Source organism: Lithobates pipiens, unplaced genomic scaffold (genome assembly GCF_037356315.1).
Source record: "Lithobates pipiens isolate NorthernLeopardFrog02 unplaced genomic scaffold, aLitPip1_a1.2 Scaffold_18, whole genome shotgun sequence".
NCBI lineage: Eukaryota > Metazoa > Chordata > Amphibia > Anura > Ranidae > Lithobates > Lithobates pipiens.
Window position 1 is genome coordinate 327371596 of NW_027507758.1, and position 24712 is coordinate 327396307.

At 41.2% G+C, this 24712-nt stretch overlaps 1 protein-coding gene across 1 annotated transcript in view; it reads right to left on the reverse strand.

Annotated features, from left to right (window-relative positions):
• The window catches only part of CYB5R4 (cytochrome b5 reductase 4), a 190635-nt gene that overhangs the window by 80009 nt on the left and 85914 nt on the right, over window positions 1–24712 (reverse strand). Inside the window, exons 7-8 of the mRNA XM_077487313.1 lie at window positions 21325–21382; window positions 15975–16068 (exon numbers count right to left, since the gene is read on the reverse strand). Of these exons, the coding sequence (XP_077343439.1) occupies window positions 15975–16068; window positions 21325–21382 (152 nt within the window). The remainder of the gene's footprint in view (window positions 1–15974; window positions 16069–21324; window positions 21383–24712) is intronic.

The window sequence follows — 24712 nt, forward strand, 5'->3', positions numbered from 1 at the left end:
AAGGTGACGAATAATTTTGCACGCACCACTTTTCAGTTTTTCATTTGCTAAAAAAGTTTAAATTATCCAATAGATTTCGTTCCACTTCACAATTGTGTCCCACTTGTTGGTGATTCTTCACAAAAAATAAAAATTTTATATCTTTATGTTTGAAGCCTGAAATGGCAAAAGGTTGAAAAGTTCAAGGGGGCCGAATACTTTCGCAAGGCACTGTATATAGGCATAAGGGGCAGGGGTCACTGGGTGATGTCACCCGGTGACCCCACCCCTTATGACGTCACAGTCCTGGGGCATGACTATATAAGTCGTCGCGCACTGCATCCACGGCATTACAGCGGGAGAGAGCGTTGTGTCAACATCGGAAGAACAGAAGAAAAAAGGAAGAAGAAGACGGCGGCGACAACGAAGACGAAGGAGAAAGCCGGGCCACCGCTAGCAAAAAGGCTGCAGGGCGCCCTCCCTTCCCCAAAGCACCCACCCCCCATGTTGAGGGCATGCAGCCTGGTATGGTTCAGGAGGGGGGACACGCTTGTCCCCACCCCCTTTCCTGACTGGCTGGGCTGCATGCTCCAATAAGGGTCTGGTATGGACTTTGGGAGGACCCCCAAGCCGTTTTTTCAGCGTAGGGGGTTCCCCTTTAAATCCATAACATGCGACGGGGCTCGCAAGGTGTCAAAACGAACGGACTTTAGTCCGTATGGGCAAGTCCATTAATTTTGAAAGTCCGTTGGGAAGTCTGTTCATGTGTGCGCAAGTCCGCTCATTCGGAAAGTTCGTCGGACCTCTGCCAAAAGTCCATCGGAAAGACCTAGTCCGTGGAAAAGTCTAGTCGTGTGTACACAGCATTAGTGTATGACGCACGATGGGACCATATATTTTCAAGAATAAACTAGGCAAGTGGGAGTGTTTTAAGGATGAAATAAACAAAGGCATTAGTCATTGAGTAACAAACATACCACCCCCCCCCCCCCCGCACAAAAAATAAGAAATACAAATCTACAGCAAGTAAAACAAATACAGGTTCACATAGCTGAATGCAGTTTATCTAGATTTTGCTAAAGCATTTCATACCTCAAACATTTCAGCTATTAAATAAGGTCTGTTAAAGTTGATGAAACTGTATGTATGTGGATAGGACACTGGTTACATGAACAGGTCCAGAAAGTAGTTATAAATTACAAATTTTCTAAATGGTCTAAAGTTGGAGTCAAGTGCCCCAGAATTCTAGTTTGGGGTCAATGCTGTTCAGGTTTTTTTTTTTTTTTTTTATTTTTTTTTTTAAACGACATTCCTACCTGGCCAATTCTGACAGTTTTCTCCTACATGTAAAAATCATTTTTTTTTCCTGACCAGAGCACTTTTTACAATTTGGCACTGCGCTGCTTTAGCTGGTAATTGCGCGGTCATGCAATGCTGTACCAAAACAAAATTTGCTTCCCTTTTTCCCCACAAATAGAGCTTTCTTTTGGTGGAATTTGATCACATCTGCAGTTTTTTCATTTTTGTGGTTCAATATATACTGCGCTGTTGTGATAAACTTTATCAAGCCGCCGACACAGCTTCTAGACAAGAAAGCGTGAATAACAAAAAATACATGTGTAGGGCTTTGATAAAGATAAAGCGCTTTGATAAGACAAAGAAATAAAATTATACGAATCACCATATAAGTCATTAAAACAAGAAAAACATATTCCTAATGTTAAACATAAGAACCAAAACCATATTTGAAAAATTAAATAGACATTGGAATGTACATAGAAGTGTAAAAATATAAGTGAATAATAATCATTAACAGATGATAATCGGAAAAGAGTGCTTGTGCCAAATAAGTCCCAAACTATGATGTCCAATGGTTAATTTGTAGAGAGGTCAGTTTTCCCAAAAGCTACTTTCAAAAACAATACGTGCTCTTCTAACGTGCAACACCGCCACCACCGTGAAAATGGGAGAGGCTTACCAGAGAACTTGGACTTAGTAAAACATACGTCTTCCAAGTCTCATGGGCTTTGTATATGGGATCTATCCGATAGATATGGACATTCCTTGGACTCAGCTTGTACCACCACGTCAAATAGGTGAGAAAATCGTTACTGTCCGATGCGAGATGGAATAATAGTCTCGTACATGGAACCATAGAAACAGAAACCCGACATAGCGTAATATTGTCGCGTAGAAATTTCAATAAGAGTAAAAAAGACTCACATTTTGATGGCATCAAAAAGCGACATGTACATGAATATGGGAATAGTGGTGTCTGCAGAGGAATCCACCCAACGTGTTTCAACTAAGGAGTCGTCATCTGGGGGTGTCTGACATGTTGATGAGGACAAGGGCCTCTTCCCGACAACCCTTGCCCGGTGGTTGTCGGGGTCTGCGGATGGGGCCTTATCGTAATCTGGAAGCCCCCTTTAACAAGGGGCCCCCCACCCTAGGTGAATGGGTAGGGGTACTTCCTACCCCTACCCATTCACCTAAATAAAAAAAAAGTGTCAAAAATAAACACACTACACAGGTTTTTAAAGTATTTTATTAAAGCAGCTCCGGCTCTTCTCCTCTCTCTCTGCCATCTTCTGCTCTTTTGCTGGGTCTTCTCCCCTCTGCGATATCTTCTGCTCTTTTGCTGGGACTTCTCCTCTCTCCCTGCTATCTTCTGCTCCCTTGCTGGGTCTTTTCCCCTCTCCGGTTCTTCTCCTCTCTCCCCGCTATCTTCTCCCTCTGTTCTTCTTCCAATGTGGACTCGACGCAATCTCCCGATGTAATGCTGGGTCCACCGTGTGCAATGACTTATATTGGCCACCCGATGACATAGTTAGAGGACACGCCACTTGTGGTGTTACCTCTGGGGTATTATGGGGTGATGACATCACAAGGGGCGGGTCCTCTAACTACGTCATCAGGTGGCCCCGCACCATGCCAATATAAGTCATTGCACACAGCATTACACCGGGAGGTCGAGTCAACATCAGAAGAAGAACAGAGGGAGAAGACTCAGCAAAAGAGCAGCACATAGCGGGGAGAGAGGGGAAGACTCAGCAAAGGAGCAGAAGACCCAGAAAAAGAGCAGAGGATAGCAGAGAAGGACCAGAGAGGGGAGAAGACCCAGCAAAAGAGCAGAAGATGGCAGAGAGAGAGGAGAAGAGTTGGAGCTGCTTTAATAAAATACTTTAAAAACCTGTGTAGTGTGTTTATTTTTGACACTTTTTTTTATTTATTGAGGTGAATGGGTAGGGGTACAATGTACCCCATACATTCACCTAGGGTGGGGGGCCGTGATCTGGGGTGCTCCTTGTTAAAGGGGGCATCTAGGTCATGATAAGTCCCCACCCGCAGACCCCGACAACCACCGGGCAAGGGTTGTCGGAAGAGGCCCTTGTCAACATTAGGACAAGGTGCTTTGGAGTGGGGCAGGGCCCCCCCCCCCTCTGCCCCAAAGCACCCACCCCCCATATTGAGGGCATGTGGCCTGGTATGGGCCAGGAGGGTGGGTGCTCGCTCGTCCCCCTCCTTTCCTGACCTGCCGGGCTGCGTGCTCGGATAAGGGTCTGGGATGGATCTTGGGGGGAACCTCACACAAAATTGTCGCGGTTAACCTTCAAGATTCTCAGCACACAAGTCGCACCGCAAGTCGGATCATCTTAATCTGACTTCTGGTGAGACTTTTATTCAAATCAATGGGCTCCCATAGGGAACCGTTGATTTTGAATAGAGACAGAGAAACACGGAACAGTGCATAACGCTGTGTATACAGTGCTAAGCCACGTTAAATCACGTTTAACACCTTTTACCGGCGTCTGCCGTTTTTACAGCTCTAGCGCTGGAGCCTCAGAATGCACTGGTTCTGGGGTTTTTTTCTTTAGAGCTTAAAAACGCCTATGCCACTTACAGCTCAAAAATGCCATGGTGGGCATGAGGCCACAGGCTAACATGGAGAGGCGCTTTTAAGCTGCAAAAAACGCTTAAAAAAGTGGCTGTAAAAACATCCGTGGGCATGAGGCCTAACACTGCTTGTAGAAAATTGAAAAGGCTGTGCTGGATGTCACCGGAGGGTCTGATCTGCTCTACATCCCTTTAGACTAGAAATAGAACAATCAATTTCCTCTTGGTATGGGACTTTAAATTAGGGCAGTCAACATTATAACAAGTGAATACAGTAAAAAAATAAAGTATATACAATCTTTAATGTAGGTTAATTAAAATATACAGCATACTTGTGACGACACAGTTAATACATAAATAATCTGGTCTTAAGTAATAACACACTATTATATACAGTATAAACAACCAGATAGCACAAAAAATATATCACAAAAAATAATCGCAGACAGTCTGTTGGGACTAATTCTAGCAACAGCAATACCCAATGCATTTCGAAATTCACATGGATTACATTCTCTTCATCAGGGGTTATGCTATTTGCTATTAAACATGAAGCAAAATCTGCAAAAACTAATTTTTTCGCCTCAATGCGTCTTCACCCCCTGGCCTAAACGGGTTGATCTCTTTCCGACCCTTTCTAGAGTGTTTCGCCTCGGGGGGGGGGGGGTCAGAATGGGAACACCCTGATACTATGTGTTAAAATCAGTCTATCTTTATATATTATCTGCTGTCGTGTGTATTTTTTGGTTCTTCAAACAAGTCTAGAAGAGCTGTCTCCAGAATGTATAGATTGTAACATTCTGATCTGGTAGATACCATTAAGGTTTGTGTTTCATACTTTTTTATATTTAATCTATATCCACTCTCGGTATGATTGGCTAAAAAATTTGTTCTGGCTGGCCCATAGTAACCCATTTCTGCGTGAACTGACTGACTCCTCCTGTCCCGTTCTTTTTATTTTTCTCTCCCCCTTCACTCCGCTTGGGGCTATTGGAGCTTGCGGCGGGATATGCACATCTGGGTTTCCACACTCGGCGCACGGGGGGCCGTGCTCTCTCATTTGGGGGTGCCCAGCCCTCTGTTTACACCATGGTCACGTGCTGGGGATTTCTTCAGTTTACATGACTGGTGTCTGTTGTGTTGCGGGAGGCGGCGCAGCCCACACTCTAGGGCTTCCATTCAAAATCTTCCGATCTGTGGGTGCGCCTTGGTCACATCACGAGTGACGCTGTCTGTGGCCGCTATTTCCCTAGTAGTGGGGGGAGGCGCCGTCTGCGCGCCGTCCTCCCGGGGGACCCCTTGTGACTCTCCACCCCTCCATCACTCCCTCTGAGTTCTGATTGGCTTTCGCCAAAATCAGCTGTCTGACCCTTCCTTAGTGGGTGTCTGTATCCTGATTCGCTTGTTGCCAATCAGCTGTACTATTTCAAGCTAATAGCGGTGTTTGCCCGTCAGTGTTGGCGACAAGCTGGCTGGCATTCCACCGTTGCAGAGCTACACCCTGTTTCAGGTATTACTTTTGTTTATATAGTGTTGATTTAAACGGGCTACCTTTGACATTATCTTGGGGCACTGTTCACTATTTACTGGCTGAAGACTCGTTTGTCTCTGCCCTTTACTCTGTTAGTATGTAATAAAAAAACTTTTTTGCTGTTTGTAGGTCCCGTGTTTACATTACGATTGTATTATTTAACTTTTAGGTCTGTTCAGGCTGTTGGTTGGAGGCTTTCCTGTCCCCTGTGTGGGTCATCATTTGACACATTTGTTGATTAGTGGCCTGAAAGGGTACCATCTAGGGTGCTGTCTTACTCTCCAGCTCCAGGGTCCCCTATTGAGACTATGTCTGACCCCTTACCTGATTAAGGTATTTTGTTTGATTTCAAATTTTAAATATATAGAAATATACTTAATTTGCTCTTCTTAGGGTCCTTTTTTTTTTCTTCTTCCTCTCCCCCCTTCCAGAGGGTCACGTGGCGGAGGGTAATACTCGGGTGTCCCCTGTGTGGAAATAGTCCAACCAGTGATTCTTTGTCTTGGCGGGTGCTCTACCTATTCCCTTGTGGAGTTGGGGTGATACGGGCCAGGACTCGCAGCAGCGTTTTCAGATCTGGTCTCATGCTAGTATATACAGCAGTTTTAGTCGGTACGGTACTTTTGAAAGTGATGTATATCCAATTATAATTTTGGTTACTATATGTGTTTATGTAAATGCATTTTTTTTTTGATTAGCAGATTTTTCTTCATGTTTAATAGCATAACCCCTGATGAAGAGAATGTAATCCATGTGAATCTCGAAACGTGTTGGTTAATGCTGTTGCTAGAATTAGTCCCAACAGACTGTCTGCGATTACTTTTTGTGATATATTTTTTGTGCTATCTGGTTGTTTATGCTGTATATAATAGTGTGTTATTAATTAAGACCAGATTATGTATTAACTGTCACGAGTATGCTGTATATTTTAATTAACCTACAGTAAAGATTGTATATACTTTTTTTTACTGTATTCACTTGTCATAATGCTGACTGCCCTAATTTAAAGTCCCACACCAAGAGGAAATTGATTATTCTATTTCTAACACTGCTTGTGTGCGCTTATTTTTTAAATAATAACAACGTTGTTATTGCAGGGTTAGGTGGAGGTTTGCTACAATCTATTTGTTTTATTTGAGTCCAATAAATGTAATACTTTTTGTAAGCATACTGCCTGGGGTCCCTTTATACTGACTTTCTGGGAAGCTTCCCCGTACTCTTCCGCGTACGACTAAAACAACTCAGATGACTAAAATACAACTAAAACTGCATTTTAGTCAAAAGACTATGACTAAAACTAAATCGATATTGGACAACAAAATTATAGCTGCAAGTGAAGGATCCTTATGTTAGCACTAAACGTGCATATGTAACTAATGTTTGGGAACATGTTACTCTAAGTTACTTGGGAAATCTGTGCTACATCACTCATTCCCCAACTGAAGGAGAAAAATATGAAGATTTGTTACATCTTCTTATGGATCACACAGAAGCCAGTCAAGTGACCAAATGCCTAGGTGCATGAACTCTGCTGAAGGCAAGTATCAGCCAATATGAACTGAAATTTTCCCCTTCAGCACAGCCATGGGATCATAGGACAGTTTGCAATGAAGGTAATTATTTGTGTTACTATTAAAGATTTGCAGACAGTATAAGCAGACCGTTCTGCTTTAACAGAACAAATGAGTACATACTGTTCTAATTTTGTCTTCAGAAAAAGCAAGTAAATGCTACTATAAAAATATGTATAGAATTCGGATCTGTGCTGGCAAACACTTAATGCAGAAGAACAGCAATACAAAGCGCATCAGATTAGCAATTCAAAATAAAATACACAGCTCTAGTGAATATTGCTCAATATTCATCAATGCATGTACGTCAACGGGCTTACAAAACTCTTATTAAAGATTGGCTGGGGATATTATAAAAACAGAGCTCAATTATCTTTTTTTCCCCCATTAGCTGTTCTTTAATCAACTGCAAGTCTAATATGACTCACATAAACAACTAGTATTAGGCCAGTATTAGCATTTTCTTAAAGTCGTTCTAAAGTCTAAACACTTACCTATATGTATTCACTGAATTAAGGTAAAAAAAATGTTTAGGTAGCAGTATAGCCCCCCACTCATCCTATACCTGATTCCTTCCTCGATCTAGCGATGTGCCCATCTGTAGCGGCTTTTCCTGCTCCCACAGGCTTTTCTGACATTTCTGAGGTCAGTTGCTGCTTTCAGTCAAATCCTGTGACAAGGGTGCAGGGGTGGGACGCTGTGTCTATGGGCACAGGCAGTCCGGCTCGGGATTGAGCCTGAACAAGTGCGCCAAAGCAAGTGGCTTACAATGGGGCACATGGAAAGGGAGGAGGAGCCAAGAGTACCAACGGGGACCCAAGAAGAAAAGGTTCTGGCCAACTCTGTGCAATTCCATTGCAGAGAGCAGGTAAGTAAAACATGTTTGTCATTGAAAAAAAACACCACAAATCACTTAATAACGAGGCATAAAAATGATCCCTAAACAATACAATAACCAGCATATGTTTTTACAACTAATTTATTGGTGCCATAAAGTTAATGTAAACAGGAATAAAAGTATATCATAAGCCCAAACGCCTTGTTTATGATAAAGTAGTAGACAATTTCAAGCTCCTGTCAGGGTCTTTTGCGGTTTGTGCACAATTTGGGGGGGGAGTATCTCCACATTTCCCCATCCTTAAGACACAGCAGGAAGTGAGAGGAAATCTCTTCAAAGTAAAGAGACTTTTCCATATAGTTCTCATTTGAACAGATGTCTGCATCGGAAGATTGTCACTTGCTCCTCTCCCACTAACAACGGTAAAATGTTGGATCATTACTTTATGTCTAGGTGACGAGGACAAATAGAAAAGTGAATCTGATCAATAGAGACATAAGTGTTAATTTGCTAAAGGCAAAATGGGCTATCAACTTTACAAGAAAAATTTCCCTTAGCTTACCCTCTTGCCATCTGCGCTATAGATGAATGAAGGCCACAGCGTGGACCTGAATTTCGCGCTGTACGTGCTGTGATCACAGAGTCACCAAGACTCGGGTGATCACAGATCCGAGTAAGGGGCCAGTCCCGACCCCTTACCATGTGATCAGCTGTTAGCCAATGACAGCTGATCACATGATCTAAACAAAGGCTTGGTAATTGTTTTTTTTTCTCCTCAGGCTGATAGCGCAAGGAGAAAAAAAAAAGCCGATCAACGGCTTATCTTCAAGGGACATCCTGAAGAGGAAGTACCCCCTGCCAGTGCCCACCAGTGCTACCTATCAATGCCCACAAGTACAACCTATCAATGCCCACCAGTGGTGCCAATCAGCGCCACCTAGTAGTGCTTGCCTATCAGTGTAACCAACCAGTGCCGATCAGTGCCCATCACTGCCACCCATCGGTGCCCATCACTGCTGCCTCATCAGAGTGCATCAACGAAAGAGAAAAATTACCTGTTTGCAAAATTTTATAACAAACTATAAACATTTTTTTTTTTTTTAACCGGTTCCCAACCGGCTCCTGCACATATACGTCAGCAGAATGGCACGGCTGGGCAAAGTAACGTACCCGTACATTACTTTGAATTTCCCGCCGTGCGCAAGCGCCTGCCGAGAGCTCTGCGACTGTGGTCGCGGGTCCCGCGGACTCGATCGCTGCGGGGATACCCACGGTCGTGTCAAGGAGCTCAAGAACGAGGAGATGCTGATGTAATGAGCATCTCCCTGTTCTGCCTAGTGACATCACACTGATTGTCTGCTCCCTCTCATCGGGAGCAGTGATCAGTGTGGTGTCACATACAGTTAGAAACATGCCCCTAGGAACACTTAACCCCTTACACTGCCACCTAGTGGTTAACCCCATTCACTGCTAGTGACATTTTTACAGTAATCAATGTAATTTTATAGCATCGATCTCTTTATTAATGCCAAAGGTCCCAAAAATGTGTCAAAATTATACAATGTGTCCGTCAAAATGTTGCAGTCACGATAAAAATCGCTGATCGCCGCCATTACTAGTAAAAAAAAAAATGAATAAAAATGCCATAAAACTATCCCCTATTTTGTAGACGCTATAGCTTTTGCACAAACCAAATCAGACGCTTATTGCGATTATGTTTTTTTTTTACAAAAATATGTAGAAGAATACGTATTGGCTTAAACCCGAGGGAAAAAAATGTTTTTTTTTTATATATTTTTGGGGGATATTTATTATAGCAACAAGTATAAAATAATGCGTTTTTTTTTCAAAATTGTCGCTCTTGTTTGGTTTATAGCTCAAAAAATAAAAACCGCAGAGGTGATCAAACAACCAAAAGAAAGCTCTAGTTGTGGTAAAAAAATGATAAAAATTTATTTTGGGTACAGTGTTGTATGACCGCGCAATTGTCATTCAAAGTGAATCAGCACTGAAAGCTGAAAATTGGTCTGGACAGGAGGGGGGTTTAAGTGACCAGTGAGCAAGTGGTTGAATGAAAAGAAAGAAAAAATAATATAACCTATACAATTGCAACATAAGTCATATTGTAATTGCATGTTATTATAAATGACCTTTCCGTTTCAATCTTCCACGCTGTAATTTTCTGTAATATGCAATGCAATATGGCTACTTGGAGGTGTTCTATACATGGCCCCCAGAAACATAATTTCCCGCTTGTGTGATTTGCTCACTGATTTTCCCAGAAGTCAAAATTTCAGGCACCCCCTGCAATAATATTGTTTTTTTCAAAATTGGCAGTCTTTTGTTGTGATCAAATACCACCAAAAGAAAGCTCTATTTGTGGGGGGAAAAAAAACAACGTTGATTTTGTTTTGGTACAACGCTGCACAACTGTCCAAATTTCAGTTAAATTAATGCAGTGCTGTATCGCAAAAAATGGCCTGTCATTAAGGGGGTAAATCCTCCTGGGGCTGAAGTGGTTAAAGTGTAACTCCGCTGATCTCTGTACGTTGCAAGTATTTTAACAAACTCTGTTGGAGATTCCTACCTGTTGTTCTGAAGAAATCACTGTCTGTCTGTGTCCATGTGGGAAAGTGAATATAATAGGAGTGATTTCATAATTATCAACCAGCAGCTGCACCTGCAGGGCACTAATGAGGCAAGCTTTTGGGCCTGCATCCCTTGGAAGTATCTCACCAAAAATGACATTTTGTTTTACTTTCTCCTATAATACATATCCCCCCAAAAAATTATATATATATATATATATATATATATATATATATATATATATATATATATATATATATATATATATATATAAATAAAATGTATTCATCAGTTTAGGACAATATGTATTCTTCTACATATTTTTAGTAAAAAAAACTAAAAATTAAGCGTATATTGATTGACTTGCGCAAATGTTATAGTATTTAAAAAATAGGGGATAGATTTACGGCATTTTTATTATTTATTTATTTTACACGTAATCAGCAGGACTGCGACATTGTGGCGGACAGATCGGACACCTAATTGAAATTTTTTACACTTTTTTGGGAACCAGTGACATTATTACTGTGATCAGTGCTAAAAATATGCACTGACATTGTACTAATGACACTGGCAGGGAAGGGGTTAACATCAGGGGCGATCAAGGGTTTAAATGTGTTCCTTGTTTGTGATTACCAACTGTATGGAGGACTGTGTGACTGGGGAAACACACAGATCTGTCTTCCTGTTTAGTAGGAAGATAGATCTCAATGTAATCCCCTGACAGATTGGAGATCTGCCTTGCTTTCTTCGGCAGATCCCAATTCTGTCTCTGCAGGGAACGGTCGCGGGCGGCCGGCAGAGAGAGTCCTCTGGACCTGCTGATTGGCTCCCCTGCTGGCCAATCAGAGTACGCGTGCCTACAAATGCCAGTGCATGAATCGCTGTACCAGTACGGCGATTCGTGCAGCCGAGCCACCTTGCTGCAGTACATCTGCGGCGGGTTGTCGGCAAGTAGTTAAGCCCCATACACAGAAAATTGTATTTAGAAAACACATTTGGCAAGATCGTACGATAATTTATTCATTAGTACACGGCTTCCTACATCCAATTACAGGCAATCATATGAATTTTGTCAGAAGGAACACTGAAAATGTTTGTAGTTTCTGAGCAGAATGAACGATAGTCACACAAATAGTATAGTAATCGAACAAAACAATTTGATGAAAGTGTACTGCACATAAAGGAAAAAAACAAAGGAACCACAATAGAAATGTAAACAATGATAGTTTGAAATTAAAAATCTTTATTGTATGCTATTCAAATGTTTTGTTTTTACTGAATGATGAACATCAGTGTACAGCGAACAGCATACAAAACATCAGTGACAACATACTGTAATAAAGAACATGAAACAGCAGCATAAACATGCATTTGGCTGTTTGTGTAATTAATTTGTGTAATTAAAATCCCCCAGACCAATATGTGAGAATACCCTGGCAATGAACGTCATGTCAATGGCTGCAAAAGTGTGTAAAACCATTAAATCACACTTGTGTCACGGAAACCTAAAGTTTGGCCTTTGACAGTTTACTCCAAATGGCCATGGCCTTAAATTAACTGGGGGGGGGTTTAAAAGAACATGGAGACATGATAACAGAAGCACAAGTGTATATGTACATTAAAAAAATCTTTATTCAACTGTGCTAAAACAACCTATGAAAACATTAAATATATATTACATATATAACATACGTGTATTATGCACAAATCTTTATCCTTTTTTAATAGGAAAAGGTGCAAAACAAAAATTGTGAAATTGTGCTTATCAAACCATAACATTTGCCAAAACTGAAAAATCGGACAGCAAAGGCGATAAAATAACAAAGATCTATAAATGGGTATAGTTTAAATCAACTGACCATTGTGAATATGACCTTTCTGCTGGAGGATACTGCCAATGTGTGCCCTGGTGGCGTAATGGCTGGGGCACATAGGGATGCATAGGTGTTCCCGATGGTGAAACTTGTGGTTCTGTTAAATAGGTTATTCGTGTCAGCTGTCCATTGACACCTCTATTTGCAACTTCCAGTAGCAATATTTCTGCAATTTGTCATTGCTCAACCGGCATCTTCTTCAGTTTATTGGACAGCGCTATTCCAAATGCATCAGCCTCATCTGGCTTCCTTTGCAGCGCAGCAGTTGAAAGAAACACAGAGGTGGCATCATCCAAACTTCTCCTCTTCTTGCCTCGGAGGGACCGGTGGTAATGGAGTTGTGGGAACCAAGTCATAATTAGCAGTGTTGAGCAGTTTCACAGCAGTCCTGTCAATAGTTCGTCATGTGTGCTTTCAAGATCCCGTTCAAGGCACAGGGAATCATCAGAGGCTTGTGAGGCTTCAGAGGTTGATGGTAGAGTGCATAGTGATGCTCTTTCATTAAAGAGGAAGTAAACCCTGATGAGTTTACTTCCTCTTTCATTCCCTGCAAAGGCAAAGCATAAAGGACTACTATGCATTGCATAGTAGCCCATTATGTGTCACTTACCTGACACAGGAGCCAGCGAAGTCGCCGCTGTCCCCTGTAGTCCGCCGCATCCATCTTATTGGTGGGGTCTCGCAGCTCCGCCGCTGTCATTCGGCGAAGCCGTCACTCCCGCGCATGTGCACGGGAGCCGACACGCGCGGCAGCTCCGTCGCTGAGAATGCCGCGCTCAGTGCGCCTGCGCGCCGCTGTCTACGGCGCATGCGCCGTAGACAGCGGTGCCGTTTTTGGGCAAATATCTCCTAAACCATTATAGGTTTAGGAGATATTTCTTGGACCTACAGGTAAGCCTTAATCTAGGCTTACCTGTAGGTCAAAGTGGTTTGTAAGGGTTTACAACCACTTTAACCTGTTCTGTTACAAACCCTAGGCTCCCAAAGTACTATAGTTGCGGTACATAAAATGTCAACAGTTCCAACCCCAGATTTTTTGTGATTCCCGTATTTTGTTCAATTCCCTTTTAAACACAGTTTGTAGGTTGGCAATTTTTTGATAACATATTCCAGAGAAGGATTGGGTCAAACCGCTTTACATAATTCAGACAGTTTCTTTAGGGTCACATTCCCTTTGTGTCTTTCAGAGTATTCTTTGCTCTTGAGCTGCCTGCTTTGGTGGTAATGGGCAGGAGTGAGTGCTCCAGGAGGGCCTGTGGGGGCCTCATGAACAGGAGGTTCAGGGTTGCTCTGTGCAAAATCACTGCACAGAGCAGGTAAGTATGACACCTTTGTTAGGAAAAAAAGTAATACTTTTTTTATTTTTTATTTTTTTTATATGTAAGAATTGATTTAGGCTATTCATTTCTGCATATCCCTTTTATAGCACATATTTTACATTCAACAGTGGCATGTATGTCGGCTGATTTGATAAAGTGCTTTGCAGACCTACAGACAATTATGGATTGCACTACCTCAATTTGTACATGTTCGGAAAATTTCATTGATGTTTTTGGCCAAAATGTAGAAACTGTTTAAAAAATGTTTTTATAAAATGTTATTTTTTTTCATTAAGATTCTACTCATGTTTGCACTTTCCTGTTTCCATGTTTTTTGACAGCTGCCACAATAATGTTAATCTGCAGATTATTCAGGTTGTTTATCTCTTCTATTTTTAATGTGGAAGACTGGAAAAACAATCATGTTAAACTAGCACTATTGAAGACGAAAAACAAAATCTTGAACAATATAAATGTAAATGTTTTTTTCTCTCAGCTCTAATAGATAGCAGGAAAGGCATTATGTTCTGCACAGGGAATGTTCAAATCGTGTAAGGAACATACCAAACAAAAATAATGGATTAAAAGAGAATGGTCTTACGTTTCCCATCTTCAACATATTGATATAGAAGACAGAAAAAAAGAAGAATATTACTGAATATTCTTGTTTTTTCCTCTATGTCTGTAATGCAAGATGTTAAATACAATTATGTTTACAGGGGAATTATGATATCCCTACCTTGTATTGTAATATGAAGCTGTAAAAAAAAATGCTTTATTGAAAGGTATGTCCTTGATTAACCAAAAAAATGATGATGATGGAACCAAAAAAACCTGTTTTAATAAATTCTTGTGTTTACCCTTTTGTAATCCTGGAGCCATTTTTTGCTACTCCTCCCAAAAGTGTAACTTCTGCTCGTTGTACTCGATCCCCTCTCCGGTGCCACATTTGGCACCTTTTGGGGGGGATGGGTGACAGGATACCTGTCTTTCACAGGTATCCTGTCTAAACCTCCGGGAGCCTCAGCCACGGGGCCAGTAGAAGAGAGGAGTGGACTCTCGCTCATGCGCAGGAGGGTTCCCTGTGTGAAGCCATAAGGCTACACTGCTGGGTTCCCTTACTCGCAATGCTGATGGAAACATCAGATGTGGTGCCAACATCGCTGGACTCCAGGACAGGTAGATATACAATTATTAAAAGTCAGCAGCTGCAGTACGTGCAGCAGTGGGCAGACCTCGGCTTTAAAGTGCATTAAAGACACGGATACGATTTACTTATGGTTGTGTTTTTTTTACATATGCTTATTATTACATGTTTTAATTCATACTGTATACCTTGCTATATGCAGACAGTTTGGGATCATTATGACTAAAACAAATACCATTTAAATATTTCACACGTCATTGCCTTTTTACAACGTGTGCCTTAATGTTTGCCTACATTTTGGCATTGTTCGGCTTTTAAAACACATGCCATTTATTGACATCCCGTTGGTCCATTGGGCTATATCCTGCAGACAGCTGGCACAAATACAATAAGCAGCAATCTCTGAAAGGCTGAATGACACACATTCCTCTTGGCAGCGCAGATAAGCGACCACTATTATAGTGGTTCTACAGGTAGAAGGTTTTTTACCTTAATGCATTGTATGCATTAAGATAAAAAACTCTGTGTGCAGCATCTCCCCACAACCCCCCCCCCCAACACTTACTTGAGCCCCACCTCGATCCAGCAATGTGCACGAGAGCTTTGGTTCTCTCACTCATTTGCCAAAACAGCAGTAGGCGCCATTGGCTCTTGCTGCGGTCAAAGTCAGTTAGCCAATGAGGAGGAAGAGGGGTCAGGGCCGAGCCACAGCTCTGTATCTGAATGGACAGATAGAGCAGTGGCATGGGAGAGAGCCTGCTCGGGTGAACCGGAGGGGGACCCGAGAGGAGAATTATCTGGCCTGCTATATATATATATACACACACACACACACACACACACACATATAATATATAATATATATACACATACATACACACACACACACACACACACACACACACACACACCTTTTAATATAACTTTAATGCAGCCATCTCCTTGCTAGTTGTGTTGTCTGACAGCTGTGGGGGTAAGCAAGGAGCATCCTGTCCAATCATGCAGCTAGCCTTCCATAGCAAGTAGGAAGATGGGAAATGTACTGCTCATACTTTTTTTCTTGGGGGACAAAATGCTGTAATAAAAAAAAGAACCAAGACTTCTTCTTTAAGTCCCTGCAATTCGTGGAAACATATTTTTTTTCCCCATTTTGTGTTCCCCCTATGGATCCTTTTTTATTTGCTTGAAAAGATTACCAGACATTGGTTGAGTAAGCAAAAACATACCAACTAAAAGAAGATAGGAATAATCCCTGACAGTTATTTCCACTCTGAAGATGTTCTCTTCATAGTCAACAGTGACAAGATTCAATTTCATATTCTATTTGGAGTGAGAAAAAACAAACAAAATAATAATTACAAAATTACACTAATATATCTTAAACAGCTAACCTCATGAAATGTACAATTCCAGGTGTGGAAATTTAAAAATAGCACCTTTAACTGCAAACACTGAAACTAAACTTTTCTCACAACACTGTTAAAGCATTCATCAATTCTAGCTTTTTTCTTCTAAAATAACAAACATTTTATATTTCCTGGATCCCCCTGCTGCCTCTCTAGGGGAGGGGGAGGGAGAGGGAGAGGGGGAGGGAGAGGGGGAGGGGGAGGGAGATGGGGAGGGAGAGGGGGAGGGAGATGGGGAGGGAGATGGGGAGGGAGAGGGGGAGGGAGATGGGGAGGGAGAGGGGGAGGGAGAGGGGGAGGGATGCCGCTGTAGACAGGCACATTGCTGGATTGAGAGAGGGCTCAGGTAAGTATATAGGGGGGGTGAGGGGGAAATACTACCCCTGGAACATTTTTTACCTTAATGCAGGCAATGCAATAGTGAAAAATGTTCTGCCTTTAGAACTACTTTAACTGCTTGGTCGACCGCCTCACGCCGATATACATCGGCAGAAGGGCTCATACAGGCAAACTTGCGTATCTGTATGTGGTCCTTTAAGAAGCGGCCAGAGGGCATGCAGCAAACTGAGTTGGGTCGCGGGTCCCGCGGAGTCGATCACCATGGGGATACCCATGATCGCCTCACAGAGAGGAAGAACGGAGAGAAGCTAATGTAAACAAGCATCTCCCCGTTCTGCCTAATGATAGTGTCACTGATCTCTGCTCCCTGTAATCGGGACATAGCCATGCCCCCCCACAGTTAGAAACACTCCCCAGGACACACTTAACCCTTACACTGCCGGTGCCATTTACACAGTGCATTTGTATAGCACTGATTGCTGTATAAATGAGAATGGTCCCAAAATAGTGTAAAAAATGTCCAATGTGTCTGCCATAATGTCCCAGTCAGGAGAAAAATCGCTGATCGCCGTCATTACTAGTAAAAAATATAATTAATAAAATGAATAAAAATGCCAAAAACTATCCCCTATTTTTGTAAACGCCATAACTTTTGCGTAAACCAATCAATAAACGCTTATTGCGATTTTTTGTTTACCAAAAATATGTAGAAGAATACCTATCGGCCTAAACTGAGGAAAAAATATGTTTTTTTTATATATTTTTGGGGAATATTTATTATAGCAAAATGCTTTTTTTTTTTTTCAAAATTTGCGCTTTTTTTTGTTTATAGCGCAAAAAATTAAAACCACAGAGGTGATCAAATACCTGCAAAAGAAAGCTCTATTTGTGGGAAAACAAGGATGTCAATTTTGTTTGAGAGCCACGTCGCACGACCGTGAAACTGTCAGTTAAAGCGACGCAGTGCCAAATTGCAAAAAGTGCTCTGGTCAGGAAGGGGGTAATTTCTACCGGGGCTGAAGTTGTTAAACGTGCAATAATTTGCCAAGTGGGGCACGTTTAATTTTTCCCCAAATATTTTCACATTGTAATTAAATTCAGTTCAAATTTGCCTAAAATTTTTAAAACTTGTAAAAGGATTATGATAAAAATAAAAGCGTGTCTAGAGTTTCTAAAAGCAGAGCTATTTAGAGCTCTAGATATAAACTAATGGTAGTTTTACTTTTATTTCCAAAGCAAAGAGGGTTGCTGATATATTGATCTCTTACACAGTGGCGGCCGGTCCAAAATATTGTGGGGTACAAGTTGGAGATGGAGAGCCACATGGGCAGACTTTAGAAATTGCTGAAAGTTAATTACTGCAGACCAGAAAAGGGACTTTGACATCTCGGTCAGCTGGTAGTATACGACACAGAAGCAGACTTACCATTTAAACCAGTCCTTTGCACTGTGTGGGGCACTGGACTAATGGGTGCATATTAGGTCCATCTATTTTTGAAAAGCATGTGATTTGAGGCTGAGGCTCTGATTGACTTGTTTCAGGTTGTCCTCAGGGTGCAGAGCACTACACCTCAAACCTACCAGCTTTTGATTTTAATGAATCAATATTCGTCATTGCATCACTTTCCTTTCGGATTCTGGCTTCTCATCCCATGGAGATGATACTCCCGGGGGTCCTCACCAGTCCCATTCGTTGCAGCCTGACCTGACATCATGACATCTGCCTGAGAAAAGACAGAGCAGCCCGAACGGCCCTACTCCATTCGGCCGATCGGGCTGCTCTGTTTTATGTCTGAGTGACAGGCCCAGCGGGAGATCACCCGGAGCTTGCAAAGGGCTTGGAATGTCTGTCCTCTGCACCCCTTCCTCTTCTGCCGGTACCAACATGGCAGCAGCAGGTGGGACCAGGCCTGGTCAATATTCGCTCCATAAGACACAGCCCACCCCAATCCAAAAGTATGCACTAACAGCCCTGAAGAAAGAGGCAATTCCACTGAAGTGCATTGGCTCAATTTATATGTTTGGCTTGATGTTTATATTTTCAATAAACGTTCTTTGAACCCTACACTGAAAGTTTAATTATTCTTGACACCAGGGACTCCTCCCTCCTTACCCATGTACTTCCTGCTGAAATTACCACATGGTTGTACCAAAAAGGTAGTAGCCCAGGCCCCCAAGAGGAGTTCATCGTCACCACCCCCAATTGAGTTCAACCCACTGGAAGTGATCCCCTCTTCATTCCCCATGGACCTGCCTCTCAACCACTAGTGATTGATCAAATCAGTCCAGTGTGGTCTCCAGTAGCCTATACCCGGTTTACAATTAGGTCACTTCACACCACTGTACTGCAGTGGTTTGCACAAAAAAAATTTGTAACAAGCAAAAAATACACATTAGTGAGCAATACAGATAACAGTTTACCTGAACATTTTGTAATCCCCTTAAGGAATTTTCTGAAATAGAGCATGCTTCTAAAATACAATTCTTCATCTAACTTATAATAATAATAAAGACATCTGTATTTTCTAAGAGCTAGGCACTGCATTTTATATATTCCACATCTTCACTAATACAAAAAGTTGATCTTGGTAACTAGTGGTACTTCAGCAGTCGTTAATTGGCAATAACTTTTAAACACTTTGTGTCTACTAACCAACACCACCCAGTGGTTTAACTTGTTTCCATTTACAAAAATGTTATATTCATGTACAATTTCTGGTCTTGTGTGGAAGAAGTTTCTATAGGAAATTCCATTAGTGTGTATGCAATTCCGACGCATGCTCGGAAACAATTCCACGCAGGTTCGGAAGCATTAAACTTCCTTTTTATAGTGGCGTTGTAGATGTTGTACATCGCCGTATTATTGACTGTTGGAATTTGGTGTGACCGTGTGTATGCAAGAGAGCTTGAGCTGAATTCCGTCGGAATTCTATCGAAAAAAACGTTTGGACTTAATTCCGAAAGCAAAACCGGTCATGTGTATGCAGCATTAGATCACGGTTGTGTTCTTTAACCCTTTTTATAGTCTAGAGACATTTTTGTATTTTTTTTGCACGTTAAAAAAATATTTAGACCTGAAAATGTATATAAAACCTCAAAAAACTTTTTCTGAAAGCAGACACCCTAGAGAATAAAATATTAGAGGTGAACTGAATGGAAATTGTTTAATATCATGAATTTAAATGGATATGAATTTACTATCAGCCATTATCAGCACCTTTAGCGCAAGAAAAGCTAAAAAAAAAAAATTCAAATGATGTCTTCACACTAGTCCACTGTGCTTGCGTTGTGAAGTTACAGCGTTAGTAACTTCACATAGTCGTTGTGGAGTTACGTAGTTAGTAACTCCATAGTTAGGTTGAAAAAAAAAAGACACAAAGTCCAACATCGTTGCTCAGTGAGTAAAATACATATTTTACTCACTGAACTGCAACTCAATTTATAACAGTGAATCAGTGTTTTTTTCTGGATTTTTGGTTGATATTCTGTCTCCATCATTTAAAATACACCTATGATAAAAATTATAGACCCTTCATTTCTTTGTAAGTGGGCAAACTTACAAAATCTGCAGGGAATCAATTATTTTTCCCTACTGCTGACAGTTGGTTTGTTACACATCCTGGTTGTAGAAGCCTTGTCACCAATGAAAATAAGTGCAGGTAGAAACAAAGAAAAATCAAGTATTTGACATACTTGCTTGCAGTGTTTTTCTTTTCTATAAATGATTCACCTGCAATGTGCTCCTCCCAATTTGCACATCATAGCCCTCTCCTCTTCTGAGAGTTTATATGTACTATGTGTTCTGGACCAGCACCTCTGCTCCCTCTGCTGAGGTAGAAGTAAAGTGGTCTGATGACAGGATCTCCTTAAAGATTTATATCACAAACTGATGTTCTTCCAGTTTGCTGTAGGTTTGGAAAATCACAGCTTGGATTGGGTGTTGGTTTGTAATAGTGTGTTTTCTCCATACATACCATTTTTTTTTAAATAAACAAACAGCATTTGCCCCATCTGTCCAAAGACAATCATTCCAGTTGCACATCCTGACAGCTTATTCCGTGGCAAGGTGGGCATAAATGGGGGTGGGTGTGGGGGCAGTAGTTTCCTAGGCAACTTCTTATAAATAGAACCTTTGTTAAATGGCTGTCCAATATATTCTGAACTAACCAGGTCTAAGAGATGCCTTTGCATCCTTTAATGTTACACTAGGTTCAACTAGACACTTGTTTGAGGACTGTACTGCATGCCCTTTCAATGACTTAATTAGAATGCCGACTACTATAAAAGGGGCTACTCTGCTGAATTTATTCCATTCCTAAACTAACTCACTATGGGCTGATAGAGGTATTTTTTAGCCATTTTTAAATGTATAACCTTTCTTTTTTTTCTCGCATCTTTGATCTTTAACATAGCTTTCTTGGAATACCTGACTTTAGTTACCCTCTTTTTTTTAACAATTCCCTAACCTAGAACGTCAAACCTTGTATAGTATATGTTTACTTACTGTATGTATGCAGAAAGTGCAGTATATTACTATTTCAAAACTAATTTATGTACTGCATAAATGCGGGACAAGATTTCCAAACTCGAAATACAGTGTTTGACTGAAGTTGAATTTATTTTGCAGGCAAAATGACATACATGTTGTTATTATTGCTCCCTTTATCATGTATTCACTTTCCAGCTCAGAAAGGTTACATTTGTTCATAAGAGTCAGTGACGCATATGTGACTGAACAATATGAAAGAAACATATCGCACACATATCCTTGCCAAATGTAGCAAAATCACTCAAACAAAACCACTTCACTAGCCTTTTTCTTTAATCTCACCTTTTGCTTGGTGTATATGTCTACGATAACATTAGAATCTGTCTGGAACCATTCATATCTGCATTAACAAAAAAAATACAAAAAAGAAATCACATGACAAAGAAAATGCGCAGGAGAATTATTGACAAATGGTTTACTGTGCTGAAGAAGATTTACCCAGGTGAAAATGTAAAATCAAATTTTAGATCTATTTTTTTTTATAAAAGCAACAACATATATTTGAAACTCCTCTGTTTAATATCAGTTTGTACCAACATCCTAAATACACAAAAAATAAAAAATAAAAACTTGTTAGGTACATGTAAATTAAATCAAATACTAGCCATCTGCAAGTCTGCTACTTCGCTGGTCAGTAGTAATTGATTTTTAATATAATGTTAATATGCTTTTAGGACATACATATTATTTGAAAGTATATTTTTCTATGGATAGGATATGGATAACAAAAAAAACAAAAAAACACACCACACACATCAGAGGTTTGGATACCTGGTCATATTTGATGTTATGGAAATGAACACTGATTTCATAATTGTAAACTGGAATATATTAATAGATCATTTTGGAGCTGTGGCCATCGCCAAACAATCGAAGTTACAGATTTAGGTAGCTATTGTCTATTGATTCTTCTTATCGCAATAAGCCCAACCCACAAATATTAGGTATGCTTCTTATATTATTAATAACTGGAGAAAAACAACACTTCTAATTTGTCTGATTCATTTTAGGGAAAACACTTTGTGCCAACATGACCCTTGCTTTATTCCGCCGGCCTCTAGAGAGGTCACCTATGGCACTGAATACCCTCTCTGCAAAGTTCTAATGCAAAAGGTTTTAACTGGTGATAAAAAGTGTCACTCTTTGCCAGACAAAAATTCTGGTGTCCTTAGTGATGGCCTACATTGGAATGTCTACCCACAACAAAGTGATACTGACCTTGAACCGTGGTTCAGATATTTCAATGAGGCGGATATTAAAGTGGAAGTAAACTCCCCCATCGGTTTCAGCCAAGGAAGCTGCCATCTTTGCCTCTGTTTAATCTTCAACTGCTATGGTGCTGCACATGCGATTCGTTATGACACCAGCCATTGGATGGTTTGATAGTTTGGCTGAGAGCACAGCCAATGTGCAGTTAGCACATCCGGCATGCCTTTTTTTTTTAACTGTTTAAATCGATGGGTTTACTTCCACTTTTTGGTGGAGAGGAAACAGGCCAGACTAACTGTATATTTCTCTCTCCATTCATTTGAAGATCCTTCTTGGCAGAAAAAGGTCACCTTAGGGAGCAATCCAGGGGCCACTGCTCCGCCTATGTAAATCTCAGAACCTATCGTTCAGAACCATGATAGGAGGCTGATTTATGATCCCCTGCCCCCTCCAATTTCAGGATTTGTGGAATATAGAGATGTCGTTCATACCCCTAAAAATAGAACCCAGAGTGCATATCATTCAGGAGACCATACCAGGGGCAGACATCCTTCAAACTATAGAGGTAAAGATCATAATACCAGAGGTAGAGGTAACCATGATGGAATTGCCAGAGTGTCCAATTATGGTGACTACTCTGGTGGGCCATCTAGATCATGGCATGAGAGATTCAGATACGGGAGAGAGAGCCATGTCCATAGCACTCCTGTATGTACCAATAATCGTTATGCTCCTCTTCAGGATGAGGGTCCCTATGAAACATATCATGACCGATATTATTAAAACAGAGAAGAGGAAGATTATATAAGGACCCCATATAATTACAATTACCCAGGCCTGTCTCAACCTTTGGGTTTTCACAGACCCACCCATAACCCCTCCCAAAGTCCCAAACCAAAAGAGGCTCTAGAGGGGGGTAGCGCCTATAAAGGAGGAAAAGAAAAAAGTATGCATTAGGCGTGGGTATTTTTAATCTCAGCAAAGCTGTGCTTACAGGCGAGGAAAAATGTAATTAAGATAAAAGGACTGAAATATGTCCCTCCCAGGAAACGAAATAAATTTTCAACTTTCGTGGACGTACATAAGTACGTCCGAAAGTTGAACAGAGACATTTTCTTCCTTACCTTCGGGAGATTCAAGAGGTGAGGGTCAGGATTAGAGGTCGACCGATATGGGTTTTTCTCTGGCCGATGCTGATATTTAGAAATCATGGCGGCTGATGGCCGATATATGATGCCGATTTATTTTCCTTTTTTTTATCCCCCTTCATCTCATAAAATCTAACAGACACCTTTCCCACTGGGGCGTTTTTCAGGCGCTTTTGGGGCTAAAAATAGCACCTGTAAAGTGCCTGCAAACCGGCTCCCCTGCAGTCTGTGTGAAAGACAGAGTGCTTTCACACTGAGGCGATGCGCTGGCAGGACGTTAAATAAAAAAGTCCTGCAAGCAGCACGTTTGGAGTCATGTATACCGCTCCTCCACCACTCCTGCCCATTGATATTAATGAGCACCACTGCCGAAGCGCATGCAATGCGATTTGGCAGCGGTGCTTCACGGGCGCATTTAACCTCTTACTTGGCCGCTAGCTGGGTTATATGCCCCCCACTAGCAGCTGAATAGCACCGCTAAAATGATGGTAAAGCGTCGCTAAAACTAGCAGCGTTTTACCATCAATGCCTGCTCGCTCTTGTGTGAAAGCAGCCTTCATAAGTGATACAGAAAATTTCTTACATTTAAACATTTATTAAACAAAACAAACCTCCAATCAGTTTACTTGTATGTATGATTTAGATAAAAAAAAAATATATATATATATATATATATATATATATATATATATATATATATATATATATATATATATATATATATATATATATATATTAAATAAAAACAGGTAGTCAAAACTTTTGGACGAAAAAAAAAGTACCAGTTACTTACCGGTAACTGTCTTTCTGGGAAATCTTCCAGGACGGCACACCTGAGAGATGAGAGGCTCCTCCCTACAGGAAACACAATCAATCGACAGCTGTTTTAAGTCCCCACCCTTCCCCTTGATCCTCAGTTTGTAGAGAAGTAACTCCTGAACCAGGTTCACAAGGGAAATCATTCCTCATAGGTACTCACCTTCTAGTGTTCTAGAATTTTCCCTCCTCCAACGGGCGGGAAGTAGGCCTGCCGTCCTGGAAGATTTCCCAGAAAGACAGTTACCGGTAAGTAACTGGTACTTTTCTCAAGTCATCTTCCAGGACGGCACACCTGAGAGGATAAACAAGTACCTCAGGCCTACCTTAGGGTGGGGCCACTGCAAGACCCTCTTGGCGAACCTTGGCTCTGCAGTGAGCTTTACCTCCACTCCATACGCTCATATGCTTGATGAAGGCATCTTAGCTGGATCATGCGGCTGATCTGCAGGTCTGCTCCACAGATGTTCCTGCCTTTTCCGCTTCAGATGCAGTAT